We start from the raw sequence: 24,921 nt of genomic DNA, 5'->3' as shown, positions 1-24,921 counted from the left end.
AAACTTATCTACAGAAATATTTTAGAGTGAATTGATGTCTATGTAATTAATCAACCGAATAGTGATTAAGCCTCTTCTGTCTGTGATTTGTGCTGTTTAGTCATAGTAAGATAGTTTTCCTTTACGGCCAGTTAAGTTCAGAAATCAGATGCCATCTTTTCAACTATTATTCACTCGGAGCAAATTATAAAGCTACAAAAAAGCATCAAAAATGATGAAAGGAAACATTTACAGTATATGAATAATACTTAAATTAAACTGCACTGATATAATGTGACGTTGGTTATTTCAGTTACAAAGAAAAAACATTTTTTAGAGATGAATCTTTATGTTCTCTAAGCGATATTTTCCTGAAAGGCTGAAATTAGATTTATTTACCACAAACACAGCTACTTCCTACAACTTATTTATAATAACTTACCACTAACAACTAAGTGAGCTGCAAAGTAAGTACTATGTTATTTTTTTTTTTTTTACATCTGGAGCATTTGGGATTCAAAGGTCCCACAAATTTACAGCAACTTTAATATGCGCAGATGATTACATAAAAGAAAGAAAAATCCTTGTTTTGATCATTTTATAAATTTATTTCTTAATCATTGAAATAAATCATGTGGTTCTGTCATCAGTACATATTACTAAAAGTTAAAAAAAAATTAATACCTACTGTCTGATATATTTTTAAATTTTATGACTTATTGTTTGAGTTCATTTTTACATAATAGCAACCTATAGTTTATAATATTATGTTCCACTTTGTGACATTAAATTGTCCAGTCGGGGCAGATTTTAACTTTCATAATGTTGTCTTCAAGAGGCAGAAGCTTTCAGCGCAGCATTTCAATAAAACACTAATCAATAATCTAGTTACATTGAAAACCTGCATTTAAAAGATAAAATTTGACATTTTTATTGTTGATGTCAAAAAGCAAAATCCTTCCTTTTTATGACAAAAGCTCTTTAGATGAAAAGTTTTCAGTATGTCCACAGATACTTGTTAATATGTTTCCTGTCTAGATTGAAGTGAGCCATTGCATAATGTAAAAAAAAAAAAAAAAAAAAAAAAAAGGGAACAAAATGTTCTGCTACCAATACCTGAACAATTATCCGTGCCCGTAGAGGGCACTATTGAGCAGACTTGAATTTCTCTGCGTTTTTTTTTATTTTTATTTTTTTATCTTCAATCTATCTATTTTATGATGGGTAAAAAGCAGTCTAGCAGAAAAAAATCATATGTATAAACATCTGGAAAATCTCCTCTCTTTATGTTTGTAAAAAATCTCTTACTATGCTCCCTTCTATAAAAGATGAGTATAAGATAAAGCAGCAGTTTGAAAGCAATAACCTTCTCAGGCTACTCTGTCACTTTGAAGCTTGTGTTTTGACTTGATTTCCGCTGGCTTACAGTGTGAGTGAGTAGCTGTGTACATCCCTAAGTATGCTACAGCTACATATCCTAGCTGACACATGGCTTCCCTTAGGGGGGGGTTTCCTTGACGGGGTCACATGCCGCATATGAGTAACAGACTGAGGCTGGAAATTATGCGAGTAGACCATCTCCTCTCTCTCACTCCTTTTTTGCACGCGTACACAATGTTTTTGCTTTGCCTTATCCAGCAACTCTGTGGCACTTTAGAGCTTTAAAGGTTTGGAGAGAGCAGCACCTAGAATGATCCACACCATCTGCTTTTAAAAAAAAAAAACCCCGGATGCAACAATAAACAGAGAGGGAGAAATTCCTGTTGCACTAACACAGCAAAAACACACAGTGCCTCACAAAAGAATTCATGGTGAAGCAATTTGCTCTCATTAGATTGACAGTTTATGAAACAACAGCAAACCTGCCAAGACATCTAAATTGCTTAGACTTATTTATTTTATTTTATTGAAGAATGAGCATTTAGAAATTGAACCACTTTACTTACATGCAAATACTAATAAGTGTAAATAAGACACACTGCTAACTGGTACGTTCGAAAAGTAGTCGAAACTCAAAAATTGCAGCTACAAATCGTAAGAATTTGTAGCCTCAAGCAATGGTTGCTTGGGGGTCGCCATATGGGAATCCGAACAACTCAGAGTATGTTAATGGTGTGTTCCATTTGTAGTCAAAGATAACAAATTCCAGCTCTCCAGTTGGAAAGAAATCACCCAGAATGCTCCTCAAAGTCGGACTTCCCACTCGGAAAGCCTGAAAGTCAATTTTGAGATCCAACATGGCCGCTCCTAGCATCAACAATAGCAAGCTGTGGTGGAAACACATTTATTTTATAACACACACTTGTACTGCGACTATAATCAATGTTACCTGTAGCGAATGTTACCTGTATAGAAGAACCAATTAAAAGTGGTGTTTGCGTGAGGAAGTATGTCTTAAAATGAAGTTTGTAAGAGGTGCTACGGACAATGGTGACTTTGGTGTCGCCATATTGGAATCCCAACTACTCTCACTCCTCCCAGAATGCTAACAGTGCATTCTGTTTGTAGCGAGGACTCGGAAATCAGCTGGAATGCCCCCGAAATCGGACTTCCCACTCAAAAAGTCAAAGAAATCTCAATCAACAATTCTGAGATCAAATATGGCCGCTCCCAGGTTCAACAGTGGTAAACTGTGATGGAAACATGTTCATTTTACAAGAGTACAAGTGCATTTAGAATGAATGTTACTCGTAGCTCTGGCAACAATAAGCTAAACAAAAGTGTTTGCTTATGGAAAACCATCTTAAGGTTAAAACGATCTTCGTAAGAGGTGCTACAAACAGTGGCTACTTGGGCGTCGCCATATTGGAATCCCGACTTCTCCCTGTATGCTAGCTGGAATGATGGTTAACTCGGGTGTGACGTCATTCCCAGCTCCAACTTCTGAGATAAATGGAACCAGCGTAACACTTCTTATGCCTTGTTTTAACACACCATTACCATGTTTTACTCCACAATTAAACACGGTAATGGCAGCACTATGCTGTTTTCTTTTTCAATGGGAACCATAAAGAAGGTCAAAGTTGATGAACATGGAAGGAGCAAAATGTAAATGTATATTTATACAGATTTTTAAGTGTATATGTCATTTCCTTGTCAAATAAAATAAGGAGATATATAAAGGTTGGAAGTCTGAATATTTTAAAGAGGTCTGAATACTTTTGGAAGGTACCTTCTGGGGAAATTTTCTTCTGTTTTCCTCTAGCAGCCTGGAGGCTTTTTTTTTTATCCCACATATCAATTTAGCAGCTGCTAAATACCAATTTGTATGATCAGAATTCCACCTCTACAACTTCAACATGTGGTTACATGTTCTAGGACAGCAATTTGTGGTTAGAGTGCCAATATTTGTCAGTCCTGATGAAAGATTTAAACCCAGTGTTGTGGCATACAGAGAGGGGATCCCTGTAGCTTCCCTTCCATGCGCCCCCTATTGGTGATATCCGGAAAATTGAAATCCCGGTTTCGTCGACCTCGTTGAACTTCCAGAAAACTGCTAAAAAAAAAAAAAAAATCAACTGCTCGCTCGCTGTAAAAATACTTTTATCAAATAAATTGTCAGGTGTTTCTGTTGTCATATTCTTCATTCGTTCGACTGTGAGGAGTAAAAAAAAAAAAAAAGGAAGAAAAAAGAGGAGTGGGTGGATGGGGGCACAGTCATTTAAAAAAGGGAAAAAAAACTGAGCAGAGCGCATGCGCCTGATTTGAAGAGAATACGCCATATTGAATTCCCGTAGGAATCACGGCATTCTTGCAGCTACGAGGGCCAGTTTATTAGTGGTCCGAAATTGATCTCATGTTTTTATTTCGCTTCGTTCTGTGACACCGAATAGCTCAGCGAGTCTCGTCGGAACCGGTACAGCGACGCAGATTCAAAACGGACTCGCTGACGACAGGTTACTTGTCGGGGGAGTGGAGGCTGGGGGGGAAGGGGGGTTTACCAGGCAGAGGAGTTGAATGGATCCGAGGGTAGCTTGGATTCAGCCGGAGCAGAAAGGACCTGCGAACGCCTTATGGATGCAAATCTGGGAGACCTCTCAGGGAGTACGGACGCTCTCCGCTCACACTCGGAACCACAGCCGGTGTGTGAGTTATGCGGCTTTGATGGCTTTGAATAATGTGGCGGCCGCGGCGGCATCGTGCAAGAGCGCCTGCAGCCCGAGCAACGGGAACGTTACGGGCAGCCTGAGCAACGGCAGCAGCCATCACAGCATCATGAACTGCCCCGCACGCAGCGGAGGCGGCGCGGCCACCTCCACGCAAGGGACGCCGGCGACCAACGGGACCGCACAGAGCTCCCTCCCGATGGCGAACGAGCCGGGCCGGGCCAAAATCCCGAGCCCGAAGACGGGCTCCGTCTCCTCGTCGTCCTCGCAGGAGTCGGGGACAGAGAACCCCGTTTCCAGCAGCTCGCTTCTCGAGAGGACTTTGGGTGGCAGCGTGGGGGGCGACTTCAACAAGAACGTCTGCGGCGCCGGTCTGCTCCTCGGCTTGAGCGACGGCGCGGAAAACAACGCGAACCTGTACCATCAGCGACGTCAGCGCAGCCCGGAGGAGCGTCCGGCTTTTAACTCGCAGCAGATCTGCGCGAAGCAGCATCAGGTCCACCACTCTGCCGTTAATCACACACACAGTCTCCACCCGGGACGGAGGAAAAGTGACAACAAGGCGAGCACCTATGGGATGAATTACCTGTTTTCGAACTGCACTAATGGGAATCATGTGAACAATTGGACGCCGTGGAAGAAGAGGAAATACAGCTCAGGAGTGCTTGGGTGAGTTGCGTTAAGGATTTAAAATAGAGTAACGTCTGTCTTTCTGTCGTTGCTTTCAAGTGTCCGCCATTCAGGTTTTTTTTTTTTTTTTAATAACGTAGGTTTTAGTGAATAGTAGTATTCGAAGTATGGTATTGCACTTTGAAAGTACTCCACTGAGTAGAAATGTTCGTTTAATGCTTTTCTTTTTTCTTCCTGCTCTCTTCCCGTTGGCTGGCTGGCTGGCCCACTGCCGTTGAATTGTCCACTTGTAGTTTCCTACGTAGCTCACTTTGTAGTTTTTTTTTTTAAAGAATTTATTGCTGCTAAAGTTGAGCTGGAAAGTTTGTGATATTATCAGTAAATGTCAATAGAAGCATTTTTGAGACTTGTGTTGTCGCATATAAACCATAGATGCCGCCTTAAGTATGTCCCACATTTCGAAATGCAGAGCAAGGCGCGATAGAGCGAGTGAACTGGGAAACAATTGGTAGGCAGCTATGGACAGGAACCGGAAGTGTCCCGATTTGTTTACTGGGATGTTTGAAAGGATTAAGTGTTGTATCTGAATGTACAATTATGAATATCTGTTTTTAGATTCTCTATGGATGCTTCAATAAGATATGAAAAGATTCTCAAACATGCCAGAAGTAATAACTTGTATTGGTTGATGATTTTTTAAGTTTCGCGATAAGTTTTAAAGTCTGTGCATAAATATAATTTTATTTTAAGGAATTAAAAAAAAAAAGACAAGATAGCCATCACTGTAGAATACTTAAAGTTGTGCTATTCATTTAATGTCTTTCTTTTTTAAATCTTTTTTTTTCCTTCCCATTGGCAGATTAGCTTGCCTTCTGCTGTTGTATGGCTACAATTGTCCTCCTGTGTCCTACCCAGTGGACCAAGTAAATTCACTATGTAGTGCATGTGATATGTAAGGTTTGAAAAATTATTGGCAGTTTGTGTATTTAAGGTCTTTTTGAAGCCTTATGTCAAAACAATAAATATTTCTCAAGTTAAATGTTGAAATACAGAGCTATCTATTCCTTGCAATAGATAGCAAGGAAACATATAGCACCCTTCAAAGACCACAGTGCAGTGTTTTGGTGTCTGACTTTTTAAATCAAGAATATATAAATAAAATGTACATTTATAACCATTGTAAAAGATTTTAAAAAATTATATTTAGAATTGAGGGCGGGGGGGGTCATATTACAGTTTTCACTGCAAACTATGACCAGACATTTTTAACTGATACAAGCAGGCGGGAATACCTTTTTATTAGGGCTGTATGGCAAATAAAAATGTATAGCAAGTAAAGGATGCAGTCAAATTAGAAGTAATAGTAATATTTCGATATAAGTAGCTAATTCTTCAGAGGCATTCTGTCAAAAACTGCAACTGATTAGCTTGTTTTCTGCTGTTATATTGCTAAAAGGAAGCAGTAGCAGTGTTCCAATTGTTTGCTCGCTTCCTGTGCAATGCACTATGCATATAATGTTTAACTGTATTTCTCCTCCTAGGGGTGAAGAAAACTTGCGCTTTGAAACATTTAAACTTGTTCTACCGAGGCTAGCCGATGATCATGTCCCAAAGCAGACTGCATTTGTTATATTTTGAACACAGTTGTGGAAACATGAGGGTTGCTGATTGTTATTTTTATGACGTTCAAGTGTAAATGAAAAGATATGCATAATTTAAATGAGAAAAAATTGGCTTTTCGTTTGTCTTAAATAAATGATTTGGAGGCGTATGGTTTGATAGTCGGAGGTGCTACGCATCTTGACGCATGAATTTTTCTAAAAAGTTTAAAAGTTGCTAATAAAAATTGCCTGACAAATAACGGATCATGTAGGGCTGGGATTAAACAAAAATTACTGATATATTTGTTACAGATGAAATTAATTACAGCCTCCGATAAAGAGGATCTCTGATTTTTTATTTTTTTTAAACTAGTGGCTGCTCCGAGAAGGGTTTGGTAGTACGAGGACAGAAAACAAGGTGGAGGTTTTATCCCTGGAAGCTGTAGCTGTTTTTTTGCTGTCCCTGCTGCCATAACAGCGTGAGAAACCCGCGTGACCAAATGCTGCTCCTTTCTGCAGTCTCATCCTGTATGCTGTGACACACTCGCCTGGTAGAAAGCTGGATGTCGTTAAAGAGAGCGGTGCTCCCGACTGTAAGCAGCTTGAGCGAGACGTACAGTAATGCAGCAACGTTTGGACCTAAAATATGCAGAGACCTGTTTCACGTACTCCCTTTTAGTTATAGTTATAAACACAACACTGAGTGCTACACGCTGTGACGTTATTGTATGAGGGAAAACAATTCCAGCAGCGTATGGTTTCTACGATTTCTGGACGTATGACGACCCTGGGTTTTGTTCTTCCTCAGACTCCACGAAGAGGTGATGGACTTTTACAACTTCATGTCCCCGCGACCTGAAGAGGCAGCTATGAGGAAGGAGGTGGTGAAGCGAATAGAGATGATCATCAAGGAGCTGTGGCCTACTGCGGATGTAAGATCCATGAGTTCACCAGCACCTCTGAAGCTCATATCTGTCCGAGTCGGGTCCGTTTTGAAAAGTGTTGTTAACTCTCTCAATTCTTTGTTTTGTGCAACATGGAATTGTAAGGGGTGTGTTTCTATATTTTCCTTCAGCGACTTGGAAAGGGGCCAGACTTTAGAAAGGGATTATATGGCAGTAGCCCAGGGCCTCAGTGTTTAGGGGGTGGCCCAAATAATTTTTTTTAATAATGGTTGCATCTTTTGCATTGTTTTCTATATAAAACTAATAGGCCGATAACCGATTTAATTTTCTTAATACTTTGAAATTTTAAATTTACTTTGAATTTTAAAACCTCAACAAAAACTCAAAACATTTATGGATTTTCAATTGTAAACGTCTTTTATTTTTCTGTTCTATTTTTTTAATAAGTAAACAACATTGTTTTGAAATTGTACATGGTGTAAAGAAGCATTTAAATTGAGTGGTGTTAGGAATGCAGGACTGGTACAATGAATCAAATTAATCCTGGTTAATCGATTGAAATAATCGTCAATTAACATTGTAATGATAATGTGTGATAATTATGGAACGTTGACCTTTACCATTAGCTCTGAAATGTCCTGAAGGCTGCCAATATTTCCTAATCCAGCGTGTTCCCCTGCTGATTGGAAGCTCAGGAAGATCAAACGGAGAAAGTTTGCTCAGTCTTCCCGGTATCTGCTAAAAGTCCTGCTCTCAAAGACGTGTCTCAACATGTCTAAAAATAACACCGTTTCCTTTGGAATAGCTTTTTACATCTGCGATTCTTTTGACTAGCTTGATCCACACCGTCTGCTCTGACTTTGACTCTTTTTACCGAGTTAAAATCTTTTCCACCGAAGAGAACCCGTTGATGCTTAGCTTTGCTGCGTTCACTGATCAGAAAAATATCTGATATTTGAGTTTCTAACCAGCCAACGACCTGGACAAGTAACCAGACAGGATCTCGGTACGTCTCTGCAGCATACGCTATCGTTCAGATCAAATTATCGACGACATGTCAATAAGAAACCACTTTGAGTGAAAGCTTTGAATTTGCCTACAAAGTAAATGTAAAGTCAACAATGTGGACAATGTAAAGTCCTTTCTGTTTTTAATAAACCCAAATGACAACTGGACAAGAACCTGCAGCTGAGTAGACTTCGAACTCAATAACCACAGAATTGTCATATGAAGTCAGTACATCTAAAAACGTCTTAATTCCTGTTCATAAAGTAATTTTCTGAAAGAAGAGTACTTATTTTAACTAGAAAAATTGCTGTTCCTAGCGAAGCAGCCGTGAGAATGCATATTTGCAGAATGATTGCTGCAGAAATGCAAGAAAAAGCAGAAAAATGCATAAGAATCTGAAATATTTGAAAAAGCTGAAAACTAAAACGTAGCAAAAGAAATGGCATAAATTAGCAGAAGCATAAATTGGTATAAAACCTGAAATAGTTGAAAAGGTTGAAAAGTAAAACGTATCAAAAAAGCATAAATTAGCAGAAGCAGAAATTAGTACAAAACCAGAAATAGTTGAAAAAATAAAAAAAGTAAAACATAGCAAAAGAAATAGCTTAAAGTATCAAAAGAAGCAGAAAATGTTGACATATGAATTGCTAAAATTTATGAAAGTTTGCAGAAGACCTTTGTAGAGCGTAAAAGCAGAAGGCATATACAGATGGAAACCGAGCACAAGCGAGAAATGCATTCAAGGAATAGGAGAAGTTGTGACATGTCTTTACTCCAGAAGAGTTTGACAGAAAACAGTAAGACCAGTAGCAATAATAGTAATAGTTCCTTAAAGTAGACATGCGTGGCTACGTTTTAATGCATACATTATTCCTGTACAGCTAAATATGTATGAACAGCATCATTTTGTTTGTCAGAAAGCATGAAACGTTCAAAAATCGTCAGTTACTAGAGTGTACACAGAGAATCCCACCATAGGATTACATTGTAAACCTGAAAACCATCAAAAATCTGCATAAAACTTAAATCGCAAGTGTGGAAAAACCGTAAGAGATATCAAAAAACCGAGACATTCGAATATAGTTTAACGTCTTGTGATTTGTTTAAAAGTTGAATGGAGTTTCTAGGTTGAAGTCTAGGCAGAAGTAGTACGCTATGAAAAAGCAGAAGATTTCAGCAGAATTCTGTGGAATTTTGTAGAATTTCAATGTATTTCAATGGGGCAAAAAATGTGCACAAAAGCACAAATATTTCAAAAAGTACAATAGTGAATTTTAGCAAAAGTCATAGCAGAAATCTCCAGACAAAGCAGAACGTTTTGATATATGAATTGGCACAATTAGTTGAAGGTAGTTGAATGTAGTAAAACGTACAGAACATTATATAATAATAATAATAATAAATATTCTCTTACATATTCTCACTGGCGGTATTACACAGTAAATCATGTCTTATCTGCCTCAAATTCAACAGCGTGGAATCAAATTTCTGTTTTTGTTCCAGTTGTCAAAAATCTGTTCTTTTACTTCGGATTTTAAGTAAAAGAAAAATCTGAAGTATTAAATAATTTCAAGAATTTTTTAAATAAATGGTTTAAGGAAATAACCTAATTTCCTAGAATTAATTTGTAATCAAATTACGTTTGATAACCTTCATTCAGAATATGTATCTGAACATTTTATTCAGAATGTCCGCGTATCCTTAAACAAAAATCTTAAATTCACGTATTTAAAAAGTTATTTGAAAAAAGTAACGTTTTAATTTCATTTAAATAATGCATGTCAGCTTTAAAACGTTAACCACAGGTCTTTTGTTTTGACAAGACTTTTTTAGTCTCATATTTACATGTATGTAGTTTTTTTTGTTGTTTATTTCTCGTTGGACTTTTCTGTCAGGCAAAAGTTTGAGCCTACTCAGACATCTTAATTGCGTCTTGAGGGTTCCAGTAACAAGCAGCTAATATATGTCTGCTAGTTACCGGTAGCCAGCTAGCAACTTGCTAGCTCTTTGCATCTATCATGGGTGATGACTCGACGAATGACAGCGACGCGCAAACGTCACCACCACTTGGGGTGAAACCCAACACACTGGAGGCGATAGCGGCAAAAGTCTTCAAAATTTCTTTTTTACATTTTTTGTCTCGTCCCAAGCGCACATGTATAGGAGGGCAAAATCTCACATGCCTGAATATTATTGGTCGCTTTTCTGGAAAAGAGCAAGCGATTTAATCCTCGTGCAAGGTCCATAGGAATTGGACCAGCCATCTCTGATATAAATTTTCGTTCAAGATGAAAACGTCTTAAAAAAGTCGTATATTCAACTTGCTGAATCCTGCAGGCGCCCTGTTATAATACAACCTTGTAACATTTCCCCTTTAAAGTGCTAATTACTAATATGTAGAAGCAGAGGGGTCACGCAGTGCGGTAAGACTGATGTCATTTCCCAGCTCGTTACTTAACGGCGTAAAGTACGAGCGGTGGTGATTCATTCATTTCCCACTTCCACTGTGAGCCACATTGTTAGATAAATGGACTCAAGTCCCCGCATTTGTTCCAGCTTCCTTTTTTTTTTACATCCCAGCCTGTTATTTGAGGCCCGTGCCGCTGCCTTGTCGCATTTAACAGAAGGAAAGGGAAAGAACTTCATTCTGCTTCCTTTCAAGAGCTTTCACTTCAACTCCCCTCCATAAAGCCCCAGCCCTTTGTTTCCAAACCTTTTGTGTGCTCCAATTGGCTGCTGTATACTCACCTTGGCAAGGGTTTACGTCTCCTGAGAGGAACCCAGAAATGCCTTTGTTGATGGCAGTTTGCAAACATTCAACTGAATAAACGCACCACGACTTCAAAATATGTCATCTAGAAAGATGTGGTTATCTTCAGCAGTACTTCAGTAACGTCTCTTGAATCATTTTCACCAGGTTCAGATATTTGGCAGCTTCAGCACGGGGCTCTACCTTCCAACAAGGTAAGGTCCTGCAGAGACAGACTGTCACTTTAAATCCTGCTGTACTGCTATCATTTAATGCTTGCCGGTATTATTTTTTTTCCCTTTTACCCACAGCGACATTGACCTGGTGGTGTTAGGGAAGTGGGAGCGCCCTCCGCTGCAAGAGCTAGAGCAAGCTCTTCGGAAACGCAATGTGGCCGAACCTTTCTCCATTAAAGTGCTGGACAAGGCTACAGTAAGTAAAGTGTGGCTTAGATCTTCTTTTAAGTTTTTCTCCAGCTCGTTTACATTATTACATTTCCTTTTAAAGATCCTCATGAACATCTAATTGCTGATATAGCGGTAAAGAATGTCGTTAAACAAACAAAAATGACTATTGGAGACTAAATACTCTTCCCGTCTGTGATCGGTTGTCCATTTTTTTCAGTTTAGAAGAACTTGTTCCTATTTTCTCCCACATTTTTGACAATGATAGAGCAATAATTGGACTCATTTTCAGGGAATGCTCATAGTGATCAGGACTTCCAGGGGTCAGAACCTGTGAACCTTGTCAAGGACTCTGCACATCTGCTCTAACGGCTACGATTTCTCCCTCAGGCTGTGAAACGACTGTTAAATCTGTATTACTGCACATACTTTACCATTCACTCCCTCACAGATTTGTTCTGGGGTACTTTTCTGTCACCCCAATATTTCTAATCAACAAGCAAGTTAAAATATCAGACAAAAATAGACTGAATAAAAATAAAAAGCAGTTTTAATCATGGTAACTATCTATTCTTAGGGGATGCGGGAAAGCTGTCCTGATTGAATAAATAGCCAGTGGTGGGCTCTGCTAGCTAAAACGTTAGCTGGACTAAAGCGCTAACTTCAATTCAAATTATATCTGTGCTTAGGACTACAACCCTTGAGCACAAATTTAATTTTGACATCATTTACATATTCTAGAATGCTCTTAGATATGGTATTTGTGTTTTATATTTTGTTATTTTATTCTTGTTTGAAATAAAGTCATTAGGGGGGAGAGAACGTAAGGAGAGGAAACTGAACTGCTACATAAACATTCTTCACGTGCTTCAAAATAAGACCATGGATATAAAAGTTTAACGACTTGACGATAACTAAAGCTTTATTCAACTTTTACGAAGCAGTAAAAGTTTAGTAAATTTATCCATAAAAAGTGACTTTAGGGAGGCTAAGTGTGCTAAACGTTTTGAAAGTTAGCTAAAGCACTAAATGAGAAATTAACTTGATTAGCACATTAGCAAACTAGAGCAGGTGTGCCGTAACAGCCTGATTTGTCAATTCATGACTGAAATAATAACAAACAAGCCTTAGACTGCTTATGCTAATTCTACCTACGGCTACTTACTCTAGCTAAACAAGTTAAAGAAACTCTCAGAACAGATTAGGAAAAAGGCACTGAGCTCTTTCAGTCTTCAGAGTTACAGAGTTTTGACTTGGCCAACATGTAGGAACCCTGAGGTCAGAGATGGTTCCCCTCCGCCATTATTTCCCTCCATTGTGTTAAAGCCAGAGCCATCTTTCCGCGGCTAATCGTAATTTGTTCAACAGCTTGGGTGGAAGGGCTCATGCTAACAATACTGCAGCATTTCCACATATTAATATCCTGTGGTATTTGCACAAAACCCCGGCAAACTGTCAGAATGCTGCATTTCCCTTTAAACAGTTAATGGTTTCGTTTTTCTCTGCTCTGAAGCGCCTCAGTGTGGGACTCAGGATGTCGTCTAACACCTGTTTTTTTTTAAATTTGTTTTTGTTTTTCTTTCTGAAATCTCTGTTTCAGGTGCCAATCATCAAGCTGACTGACCAAGAGACCGAAGTCAAGGTGGACATCAGTTTTAACATGAAAAGCGGGGTGAAGGCGGCGAGCTTCATTAAAGACTACTTAAAGGTTGTTGACGACTCGGATTCGCACATGAACGCGACACGCAAGTTCACTGCGGGTTTCTCCGGCTAAATCAGATCAATGGCCGACCCAGAATACGCACAGCTGGAGGGAGAGAGCTGGAAAAGGTCATGGAGATGTATTAAAATAGACACAAAAAGCCACTCAAGTCACATAATTATAGTTCCTGCTTCAGCATTTAAGTAGAACTTTGGAAATTCCCTCTTCGACTCGCTGAGCAGTCCGAGTCGTTCACTCCAGGCAAGCTGGCTCATCTCTGTTTAAACTTCAGAAAAAAAATCACTAATTAGGATTGTGTTGTCAAAATCCCTTCATCTGCCTGGAGTTTTTTTTTTTTACCTCTTGGCTCTGAAGGAATTCCTGCTGAAGGCGGATCTTTGGCCATGTCAGTCACAGCTATTAGCTAATGAGGGGAAAGGAATGTCTGCAGCTCATGTTCCAGCAAGCTGTCAGATCCGTTCTTTCGGCCGCCGCTGGTTCGCACCTTGTTTACTCTCTCGTCGTGCGGGAATGCGTGTCGCAGCCTGAGAGGCCTCGGCCTTCAGCATCACTCAGCGTCAAGCTCAGCGAGTGCCGAGTGACGATGATGGCTCATCTTAACATGCGAGGTGTTCAGGGAAGGAGGTGAAGCACCTGGTGTCAAGAATTCATGTAATAGAAGCTGGAGCAAGAGCTTCTTGTTAGCTTCAGTACCTTAGAGAAAGCACTAATTATGTCTCCATATGAGTAGTTTAGCTTCCAAAGGTAAATAGCAAAATTGGTTTTCTGATTAACACGAAACTGATGCTACACAAATTCTCTATCTGCATTAGGCTACATTTTTACATATTATTAGTTAATTTTTACTGTTGTCACTTTCTTAAAATAAGTCCAACTAAGACTAAGTTATTTTTTGCCAAAAGGGATTTAGGCAAAAAAGAAAAAAAGGGGTCGCTTTTGGCTCAACTCGGGTCTCTCCAGGTTTTTGTCTCATTGAAAGTATTGGAAAGACATAAACTTTTTAAAACCTTTGCCACCGGTTTGCTCTCTGTGCCTAATCTTAAGGGAAAAATCAAGTTTTGCTTCCCTCATAATCTGCTGGCTTGTTGAATTTTAAAATGCATCTCAAATTTGTAGGCACCACCTGAAGAGGTGGGACTTGAAAAGTCTCATTGACGCAGTTGTAGCGTTATTTCATTTCCAGATTATTTTAGCTATGTGAAGCTTTTCTGAGTGGAATAGATGTGAAGATTTCACCTTTCATCGACATTTTTCTTTCTTTTTTTTAATTCAGTAGGAAAAACTGAATTCTTGGTTCAAATTAGGGTGCACCGATTGCAGCTTTTTGGCTGATTACCGATCTTTAAAAATCCTGACCTGCCTATTCTGATTTTGTCTGATGCAGATTTTTGGGGGGGGTTTTGTCTCAAAACTTGCTAAATATATCAACAAAGTTGATTGTCGAACTTCCAAAATAATAAACATTGTGGCCAATTTATTAGCTGGCGAATTTATCGGTGCACTCCTACTTTAAATCTGTTGGGCAGAAATTAACTGCACAATATTTTATCCTTTCACTAAAACCACAACAGCAACATTTCCTACTCCTGTAATAAAATAACAATTTAATTATTACTGTTCTATTAGTATGGGATTTTTCCCTCATAGCCTGTACAAGCAGAGTGTGACTCGGTGCTTTTAATTCCTGTCCTGTTCTTCCTTCCTCTCGGTTAACCACTAGGTTTCTCATTGTTGGACTGTTGTTGTTTTTTTTTGTCGTCTCTTGCAGAAGTATCCTGTGCTGCCTTACTTGATCTTTGTGCTGAAGCAGTTTCTGCTGCAGAGAGATCTAAACGAAGTCTTCACTGGGGGCATTAGCTCTTACAGCCTCATCCTTATGGTCATCAGTTTCCTGCAGGTATTGTTGTACAAGCTTTCAGGGCAGCCCCTGTTATTTGTACCCCTATGATATAAGCCTTTAAGTAAATTCATGTTTTATAGAAGTAACATATGTTGAAAACTGTGGGGGGGAGGAATAGTTTTTTTTCCATGTAGTGTAGTATTTAAGAGACCCTTAATCTCTATGAAATCCATTAAGTCCAAGGTGGTCGGTCTGTGTTGCTCTGTGTCTGCCTCCTTTCCAAAGGAAACCTTATTAGAAATTAGGGTCACGTGATATATTGAGATCACCATATTAAGTCTTTTTTTTTTTTTCTTTATGTATCGGCTTCGGTCTGACATGTAAAACTGGACTAATATTAATAGCCGATTATTATATCCGTCTCGTTTGTGTTTCAGGAGTAGTTGCGTGGTTTCTGTTGGGTCATGTGACAGAATCAGAATCGGTCAGGGTCTTTAAAGATCCTTTCACCGAGTCTTTAAATGTACCAGTGATCGAAAAGATATGGCTAAATTCACACAGAAATGGTTCGTCGTAGCTTTTCCCATAAACCTCTGCCTCCAGATCTTAAAATAAAAAAAATGGATAGGTGAAAATAGTTTAAATTCAAAACTATTTTCCCACTGAAGAAATCTTAAATTTACGATTAAGTAAAGGCTTTTTACCCATCTTCTTTTGGAGTTTCTACCCTTTATGATTAGTAGTAGTTCTTATGTCGATGTGTTAAGAAGTGACATATAAAAATATTTTCTCCCTCTGCCTCAGCTCCATCCACGTATCAACGCCAGAGACCCCAACCAGAACCTGGGCGTGTTACTGATCGAATTCTTCGAGTTGTACGGCCGTCATTTCAACTACTTGAAAACAGGGATCCGCATCTCAAACGGAGGTGCGTACGTTCCCAAAGAGGAAGTGATGAAGACCATGACGAACGGATACACCCCATCCATGCTCTGCATAGAGGACCCACTGCTTCCAGGTAAGCAACTCAATCCAATTCAAACTCGACTTCTTCAAGCCACACATTTTGCTGTTTTGTTACTTGACTAAAAAAAAAGAGAGTTCTACTCTTTCTGTAGCCTGGTTTTGATGAAACACATTTGATTTATTGATATTGCTGGGTTCTAACTTATTTGTGCTGGCCTGCTTTGTTTTTTTGCATCGCTCTGGTTTTCAATTTTCTTGTTACTGCAAATGCAAATAAGCTGAGGAAATGTCCGAAATGTTGCTTTCTCTAATTCGGTGTTTTCAGAGACCCACCATAAAGAATTCTGAGAAGTGTAATATAGCAACAAAGTCACTAAATTAGCAACAGTGGAGTATCTAATGTAAACCGCGCACATGCAGATGTGACCTGGTGGGCGGGTCTGTCAGTCAGCCGTCTCCAGGGTGTCCGTGCATCCTTAAAAAGTCTTAAATTTGTGCATCTAAAAGTAAGGTTTAAAGTTGTCTTTTATTCATTTAAAAAGCTGAGTTGGCCTTAAATTTGTTAATCACAGATCTTAAATTTAGTCTTGGTTGGACTTTTCTGTCAGACTAAAGTTTGTCACATGCAGACATGCTAATTGCCGTCTGCTAACATACCCTTGCTAGCTAGCCAGCGTTTTTGTAATTGCAAATTTATCGCAAGTTGGCTGGATGAAGCTTGCGCATTTCTTTTGCAGTATAGGTCTTAAATTCCATTCATAATGGTCTTAAAGTCTTAAATTGGAGTTGGTGAAACCTGCAGAAACCCAGTCTCTCAGCTGCTAAGTTTCAGACCTTTGCGGAGGCAGATGAGATCAGAATTAAGAAAATCTGAGCGTTTTATCAGTCATAGTGCTGTGATTGGTTTTATAATTATGTTGTGCACTGCAAACCTATTTGAGGGGAAAGGGGGAAAAAAACTGTCCAATTAATAGTAACACTGAATCTTTGGACAGTAAAATTCAGATAGCAAAATCAGAGAGGAGAACGTATCTTGCCCAAATGTTTTCTTTACTCTAACTGCACATCAATAAATAATATCCCAATTTCTCTCAAGCAAAACTATGAAATGATGTAACATTCAGTTTTGTTTTCTTCCCACGTAGGTAACGACGTGGGGAGGGGCTCCTATGGTGCCATGCAAGTCAAGCAGGTGTTTGACTACGCCTACACGGTCCTCGGTCATGCCGTGACGCCGCTCGCCAAGTCCTACCCCAACAAAGACTGCGAGAGGTGAGGATTCAGCCGAGAAGCGTTTGTTTTTCACGAATCAAAGCGAGACGCTCATATCAAAATGTCTGTCTTGCTCCACAGCACGCTGGGGAGGATAATAAGATTAACCCAAGAAGTAATTGAATACAGGGAGTGGATTATTAAGAAGTGGGGAGGCAAGGATTCGCCGCAGACGGACAACAGAGGTAGCAACGCGCTTCCGGAGAGCATCGTAAAGATGATGTCACCGATTTCTTCTGTTTGTGCGAATCATCGCTTATGTTTTCCTGTAGCGTCTTCTCCCAAGGAGCCTGTTTCGGAGCAGGAGTCCTGTGTGCTGGGTGGTGGTTTTGTAGGTCCTGAGGATCAGCAGAGGGACTCTGCTTCACCTCACAGCGCAGACTCTCCCATGTCCATCTCCAGCCCCAAGCAGCACTCATCGGCCTCATCCGTTTCCTCGCTGTCTGGCTCCGACAACGTAAGACACACCTTTCATGATGCTGCTTTTTAAAAACCGAATTCTGAAAAGCCTCATTCAGTTCAGTGGGGATTAATGAATTATTTGATTAAAGTTAGTACCAGTCGATTAGCTTGTGATGTCCTCTTAGACCGTCTTTCAGTGTTTTAGTCTGGCCTCCATCCAGAAGAGGGCGCCGCTGTTCATCCTTAAGCGAATAAAGCAACATAGAAATCAAAATGGCAGAGGGAATTAAGAGCGGATTAAAGAAACTTTCCAAACAGAGGTCGGTGTGGGAGGCAAAATGAACTTTATGCGGTTCTGTTTGGAAATATAAACACTCGACAAACTCCTCACGTTTCACCTTAATGGTGCTTCATTCAGTCGAGTGCCGACTTCTCATCCAGGAATTAATGTTGTACTTTGAAGGTGAGGACAAGATGTCTTTAAAAGCAGAGCATAACAGACAAAATATGCAAAACCATTAATGAAATAAACATGAAGACAGTAAGCCAGGTTGATTTTTGAGGGCTGTCGTGAGTTAATGCACGTGAAGCGAAGTTTTATCGTTCCTTCAAGAGCAACATCTGTAAACTGGTTCGTTATCAAACGCCGCAAACAAGCCTCTTCCAGAAAATATTCAAGAAATATTTCTCAGCACAGATGGGGGAATATAATTTAAAACAAATTTGTGTGCGTACAACTGTTATACAATTTTCAGTTTCTATATGTGGAGTGAATTCTTTCTGTTCATGGGAATTAGGTGTGTCAAACATTTTTTTATCATCTTTTATTTTTCTATTCTGCAACCTCAGAGGTTCCTGTTTTGTTGTATTGCATAAATATGTTTATGTTTAATAGTCTGAGAAAACATTTTTTTCTGTTTATTCAGCTAGTATTTAATACAGCAAAAACAAAATAATGTAAGAAAATTGTCATTTTTAAAAAAATCCTACATATTATGAAAAATTTCACCCTTTATGGAAAGACGGTCGGTCCTTTTGATCGGAGAGAAATCTCAGGTTTTTGAGAAAATGGCCGCTTATCTTTCAGTTGATGACAATCAATCAGCTTTAGACTAACTCGATAATGGAAAGTTTACATTCCGGAAACGATTTATTCTCCCTGACAGCTGTTTTTTGATTTGCCAGGACTCTGACTCAGCGTTGTCATACACCCTCCCTCCTCCGACCCTGTCGACGTACGCGTCGTTCCCGGCGCTCGGCCTCGCCCTGCAGTCGAGCGTCCACCTGGGCACCGGAAAGCACACCATGGGAGGCCATCTGCTGCTTCCTCCGGGTTCACAGGTAGGCCGCAAGCCCTCTTTCCTTCAGCTCAATACGACACATTTGAACCTCAAAAATACTATTATTAGTGGCTGAAAAAAGTCAAGACGAAAAATCTTTCAAATTGTAAACATATTTTCTTTTTAAAAATTGCTTTTTAAAATATATTTTCTATAGAAACCCAGTGTTGTCCTGTTTGCTCTCCAGGCTCACGTCTCTCTGCCCAGTGGTCTAGCAATGCACTCCATGCCTGGCAGACAGGTGTGTATGGACACCGGGCTCCCCTCCTTCTACCACATGCCCCTCCCAGCCCATGCTCATACCCCCGCCCCCTCCAGCCCCCAGCCTCCGCTCAGCCCCCACTCCAGCCACACACACAAGGTAGGCGCCGGATGCTGCAAACGCTCTCATGCACTACATCAAGGGAAACCTTGTCTCTCACTCATCTTTGCGCCTTACTCATCCTTTATTCGTCCGTCTTTTACAAGTTCCAGCCACTATTTTATTTCTTTTTCTCTCATTCGGTTCACACAAACCCGCTTCTTTCCAGCAGCAAGTGACGCTGGAGGTGAGATATTCAGCTGTAAAACTGGATGTTTGAGCCTTATGATTTCCCATAAAATATCCAGACTCGTGTTTCTTAAGAAGACCGCAGAGCAATTCTGCAAATTCATGCCGCCGTCTTTGCAACAGATGCTGAGCTTTACTTGGCTGGTCTGCTCGCACATTTTCCCCATTGGCTGTCCCGTTCAAGGTTAGCACAGAGTCAATATGAGCTGATACGTTCCTGTTACGCCCTGCTCACACAATTCTACCAGAATTAAAATTTTGCTCTCTCTTTTTTTCTGGATGCTACTTGCTTGTACTAGACACCTGTGGTGTCCAAATGTTTTGCGCCGCAGGGCAAAATCATAAGGTTAACTTTTTTTTTGTTACACAAAATTTTATTTTATTTCTCTCTGTTTTATTAAAATATTGCATGTTTAATTTGTTGTTGAGCAAGTAAAAAGTAAAGAGCTAATTATTATTAATGTAGAAAAGGGTTTGACAAGTTTGCCTTCATTTGAAGAAAAGGTGCATATTTTGATAACTTTTTGGGTGCGATGTTTTACATTTCTTTCGGTTATACATGTTTTTAGTCTATTCTGTGCAACATAAGTTTGCTTCTGTAATAAGTAGTTGTGTTTCCATCAAAAATGTGCACAAACTTTATAAGTAGTCTGTTAATTTTGAAAAACACTTTGCAGTGTTTTTATTGGATAAGAAAATAGATTAAAGTCACAGCCAACACCGCAATTGCAACGTAATTTTTTTTTTACTTTAGCGGAACATCGCCAAAGTTTTACGCATATTTGTATTGTAATCGGAGCTAATGATGTATTTTTAAAGTGTTTGTTTTTGTTCATTCTGATAATTGCTTCCTTTATTAATGAAATTCACAATCAAAAAAAAAAAAAGATTGCACCTTTGCAGAACCCACACATGCTGGACACAAACTTAGGTTCCTGCTACCAAAACATGGCTGTTTGTCGTACAGTTTTAGTCAGTTACTCCTCTAAGCAAAATAATTATATTTGTACTACCTGCCTTTCTCCCCCCCCCCCCCCCCCCCCCCCCCCACCTTTTTTTAAGTATTTAAAAAACAGCTGTGCATGCAATGCTCTTGATATGAAAGTCAAATTCCCTGTTTGTGAACACAAAAACAAGCTGAATCTGATTATCAGCTTTGTGAGTTTTAAGGTAACTCTTTGTCCCTCTCTGTGTTTTTTCCTTAATTCGTCCACCAGAGTGGAACGAAGTTCAACGTGAAGGGCTTCCACAACCCGCCGCCGGTGAACGGAGCCGCCCTGGCTAACCGCGGACACACACACGCGCAGTACCACCGCAACTCGTGGGCACGGCGCAGGAAGAGGGACAGCCTGCCCGTCAGCCTCAGCAGATAGAAACCACTGCTTCTTCCCCTTTAACCCTTCTCTCCCTCTTTTTTTTGTTTTTTGTTTTTGTCTTAATTTTATTTTTTATTTTTTGGTCTCCCCAACTTGACACCCATAAACAGGACGGACGGACAGAGGGAGCAGAGACCAGCTGTTTTCACTTTGTTTTCGCGGAGCAGCATCCCTTTAGATCCGCATCCTCCTCTTCTTCGTTTCAGTATTATGTTCCTGTCAGTGTTGTCACTTTTTTTTTTTTTTTTTTGTCGTTTCCATCGGTGACGGCACCACCAGCTTCACTCGACCTCGCTCTCCAGTCCTTGCGGAAAAGCCCCTTGTGGTTTTTTGTTACACTTTTTTTTCTTTTTTTCCCAGCACACTTAAGCCGATTTTTTTTTGTTTGTTTGTTTGGTGCAATAATGTTTTTTCTTTTCAAAATTAAAGCTGTTATTTAATTGTGTGTGTGTATATGTAAAGGCATTTTATATTTTTATTTTTGTAGTTGTAAAATTTTGTTTACAAAGCGTCTCCCTGGGTGATATCTGTGGAGGCTTAGAGCGTGCATCTCTGTAGGTGATAAAGTTGGGATGGACCTGACTTTGAACTTTAAACCCCGCCCCCTCCTCCTTTTCCTTTTTCTTCCAATGCGTTAATCTTCTTTATTTGGCATCAATGTGGAGGTCAAAGAAAGCTTTGATTGCAATATTGTCTGTTTTTCATCCTACTTCTCGTTGAGTTTCAATCTCGAAGTTTTGTCGATGTGATTGTGCATATCCTCCTTCCACTAAATCATTAGGATTAGGGATTAGGAAATGCTTCAGCTCAGTTTACTTGAATTTAAAGATCGAGAGTCTGAGTAATGGATATAAATCAGTGCAGTCCGACAATATTAAGATGCTCAGCAATTAGGTTTTCTCCTTTTTGGAACAAATGGAGGGAGAAAACAAAAAGAAAGAGGAGGTGGGAGGGGGAGACCTGATGGGAGTTAGTTCTTCCTGAACCAAGAACTCTTATATTTTGATTCCATCCAGGAATCTGGTGTATATTTAAATGCCAGGTACTTCCGCTAATTGTTTGCAATGCCTTTCTTTGTGTTTACTCAGAGTGTGTGTCCGTTTTCTGCAAACACACACACAGATACATATATATATATATATATATATATACACACACTCAAACAAGTCTGTGGAAGGCTGAGCAGAACTGGTGTTATTACTATGCAAAAGGATTCGTCTTGATTATCGTGTCAACCGTTGTACGTTCCCATGACTACACCGCTTTCGGACTGACTCTCAGGCTTGAGCCAACTCATGTGAACTCCACCCCCCTTGCCTCCCCTTTTTTTTAATTTATTATTTTTTTAATGAAGGCCCTTACGTGTACTGAAGTCTATAGTTTTCTACATATGTCATAAATACGGACTGGGGAGAGCGGTGTTTATGCCAGCGACTAAGTCTTGGGTTGGTGTAGTGTGTGACGTAGTAAAAAAAAAAATATATGTGTGAGAAATTGAGAATTTGTGTCTTGCCAACGCAGGTTTTTAATCAGAAAAAAAAAATATTAAAATTACAAAAAAACAAACAACAAAAAAAAAAAATGCCTGACGGTTCATGAGCGGTGGTGCGCCCGGAGAGCGGCTTGCTCTCTGCCGGCTGCACTTTCAACAAAAGGGGGCGCCAAAGTGTCCGAAAAACAATTCTTGAGTTTTTACTGAGATTTTTTTTCCTTGAGCTCTGTTGAAACTATTTATTTATATGTTCTTGTTTCAAAGAAAGCTCAGCAACTCTACTCTGTCAGTCAAAACTGCACCTGGCGTCCTATTTTTGTTAAATTTAACCAAAAGTTTAAAGGGAAAAAAAAAAAAATCACAATGGGTTTTTTGTCATGCATTGAGGGTGGAAATCGAAGGTGGTTCAGATGTGTTTGGCTACAGATGACCTAGCTAGAGATAAAGTGGACATGATTGACTAGTCCACGCTGAACCTGGAATGAAATCGGTGAAGGAAGGCGCCTTCGCTGGGTTAGAGTTGTGAGTTATCTCTGGAAGTCTGTATGGATTCAGATTCTGTGCGTCTCAGCGGTCCAAGGAGACTTGCTCTTCTGCGCTTCCCTCCTCCTCACCTCAGAGGTGGTCGGTAGAACGGTTCTAACGAGTCTCGTTCAGATCTTTCCTCATCGTTCTCACTTGTTCAGATTGGTGTCTTAAGAGAAAAGGCGAGCAGGAATGAAGAGGCACGGAGCGTCGCCTGGGTCGCTGAGATTTACACGTTGATGCAATGTAATATTCCCCGTACCCCCATTGGGACACAATGAGGGATTTTAAACTGGTGACCTGCAGCCCATCACTAACCTCGTCAGTTCATGTCACCCTCCGATTGGACACTCGTCTATCAGTGACCAGAGGGAACCATTGCCAAGCTTTTCTCTCTTTTTTTTTTTTGTTGACATTTTTATGTAAATATATTTTTTTCTATTTTATTTTTTAAATAAATATTTTAAAACTGCCAGTTTCTTGTTTGTGTTTTGTATGTAAAGGGTTTACAATATTTAAAGCTGTAAAGCACATTATTTTTATTACTACTGCCCTGATGGAAGTACTTTTATTAAAAACCTTTCTACTGTTTTGACATTCGATCCAACTAAACTTTTTAATGTTTGAGGTCATTTATGTTTACTACTTTTTTGTTCTTTTTTTTTTGTACCGCAGTACTTGGGTCAAATGTTTTGGGTAGCCATAACAACTTCCTGGGATTCAGGCCCACTCCTTTGGGCAGAACTGGGGAAATGGAGTTTGTTTATAGCACTGAATGGTTGAGACTAAGGGTGGGCAATTCAAAGGTAAAGTTTTTTTCAGGAGTGACTGTTTCAGCGGGTCCACTCTGAGGGCAGGCTTTGTAGTCCATATTGTCAGAAGTATTATTCTGATCATTTTTATTCACGGTTTTTTGAATAAAAGTGTTTTAAACATAAGCTAGATGTTATCGTGCGTGAACGATAAGTCAAAATTATATCGAGTTAAATTCCTTATCACGATAGATGACAAATGCCCTTCCTACTTCGGACACTAGGCGAGTTTATTTTTTCATCTTTTCAATTTGAGCTATTTTATAGTTAATGGAAATGTAAGTCTTCCGGTTCTTCGGTAGAATTTCAACCGGGCCAATCAGTGAACGGAAGGAGAAGTCGTGAATGATGACGTCCAATTTCGGCGCTGTTTCAGTATTGTAGTCTGCCTGTAGTTTTAGCGAACGACGCAGTTTATTAGCCGGTGTTCTGTCACTTACTATTTACTTACTTTTTATTGTGTCTCTTCTCGCGTATGAGCATTAAATTTAATTTATTTACTTACTTTTTATTGTGTCTCTTCTCGCGTATGACAAGCTGACGACTCCTCTCAATATCGCGGACCTCCTGCAGAATGCGCATGCGTGTGCGCATGCGCTCTTACCATATGTATGCTATTCTGACATGTATGGCTATCTGATAGAACACCGGCCTTGGCCACGCCTCCAAATGTCGAATCCTCTTGTTCGGCTCAGTGCTTCTCTGTTCGTAATGGAGGATGGTTGTTACAGCGCAGGCGGTCTCCGGTAAGCTTCATAGCGTTGGATTTTCGCATTACTCGTGTGACAGGAACATGTTTAGCGATTGGGTAAAATTTAACACTTTCAACTGAGTCCACAATAGTTGGACTTAGCTTCATACAGGACACAAATTCTCAATTTCTCACGCACATATTTTTTTTTTTCCTGTATGAAGCTAAGCGTAGAATAAGGGCTGGTTTTTACCAGGCGAAGAAAATGTAAAGCTGTCCAACATATCTCTGCCCTAATAAAAAAGAAAATGAAGTTATTATTTAACAGCAATAATACCACAAATCAAGATAGAGAGACTGTTAATTGCAGGATGTTACAGAAATTAAGTGTTTCTAAATGTCCAGTGTTTTTTTTTTATTCGTTTTCACTTTAGCTATGAAGATAAGGCTCCATCCATTTCTTCTACCGTCCACTAGGTGGTGTACATGCACTGCTGAGAACCTTTGGAAATGGAGGCTGCTCTACTCTGCTGTTTTCAGCAGGCTTTAA

The 24,921-nt window shown here is 39.7% G+C and overlaps 1 protein-coding gene across 2 annotated transcripts; it reads left to right on the top strand.

Annotated features, from left to right (window-relative positions):
• The first annotated feature begins 1,160 nt into the window (after positions 1 to 1,160).
• On the top strand, positions 1,161 to 23,343 carry tent4a (terminal nucleotidyltransferase 4A). Of its 2 annotated transcripts, none has more exons than XM_032580302.1 (13): positions 1,161 to 4,754; positions 7,125 to 7,248; positions 11,147 to 11,193; positions 11,290 to 11,410; positions 12,983 to 13,090; positions 14,874 to 15,002; positions 15,750 to 15,963; positions 17,057 to 17,183; positions 17,265 to 17,368; positions 17,456 to 17,640; positions 18,771 to 18,926; positions 19,113 to 19,286; positions 20,693 to 23,343. In XM_032580302.1, exons 1-13 carry the CDS (start codon positions 3,937 to 3,939, stop codon positions 20,846 to 20,848), a joined length of 2,463 nt encoding a protein of 820 aa, XP_032436193.1. In that variant the 5' UTR covers positions 1,161 to 3,936; the 3' UTR covers positions 20,849 to 23,343. The 2 variants fall into 2 exon arrangements, with proteins under 2 accessions (XP_032436193.1, XP_032436195.1); XM_032580304.1 differs by having other exon boundaries at positions 1,162 to 4,754; positions 19,113 to 19,166.
• Positions 23,344 to 24,921: the final 1,578 nt, after the last annotated feature.

This window comes from Xiphophorus hellerii, chromosome 13 (genome assembly GCF_003331165.1).
Source record: "Xiphophorus hellerii strain 12219 chromosome 13, Xiphophorus_hellerii-4.1, whole genome shotgun sequence".
NCBI lineage: Eukaryota > Metazoa > Chordata > Actinopteri > Cyprinodontiformes > Poeciliidae > Xiphophorus > Xiphophorus hellerii.
This window is presented reverse-complemented; position numbering and strand designations above follow the sequence as displayed.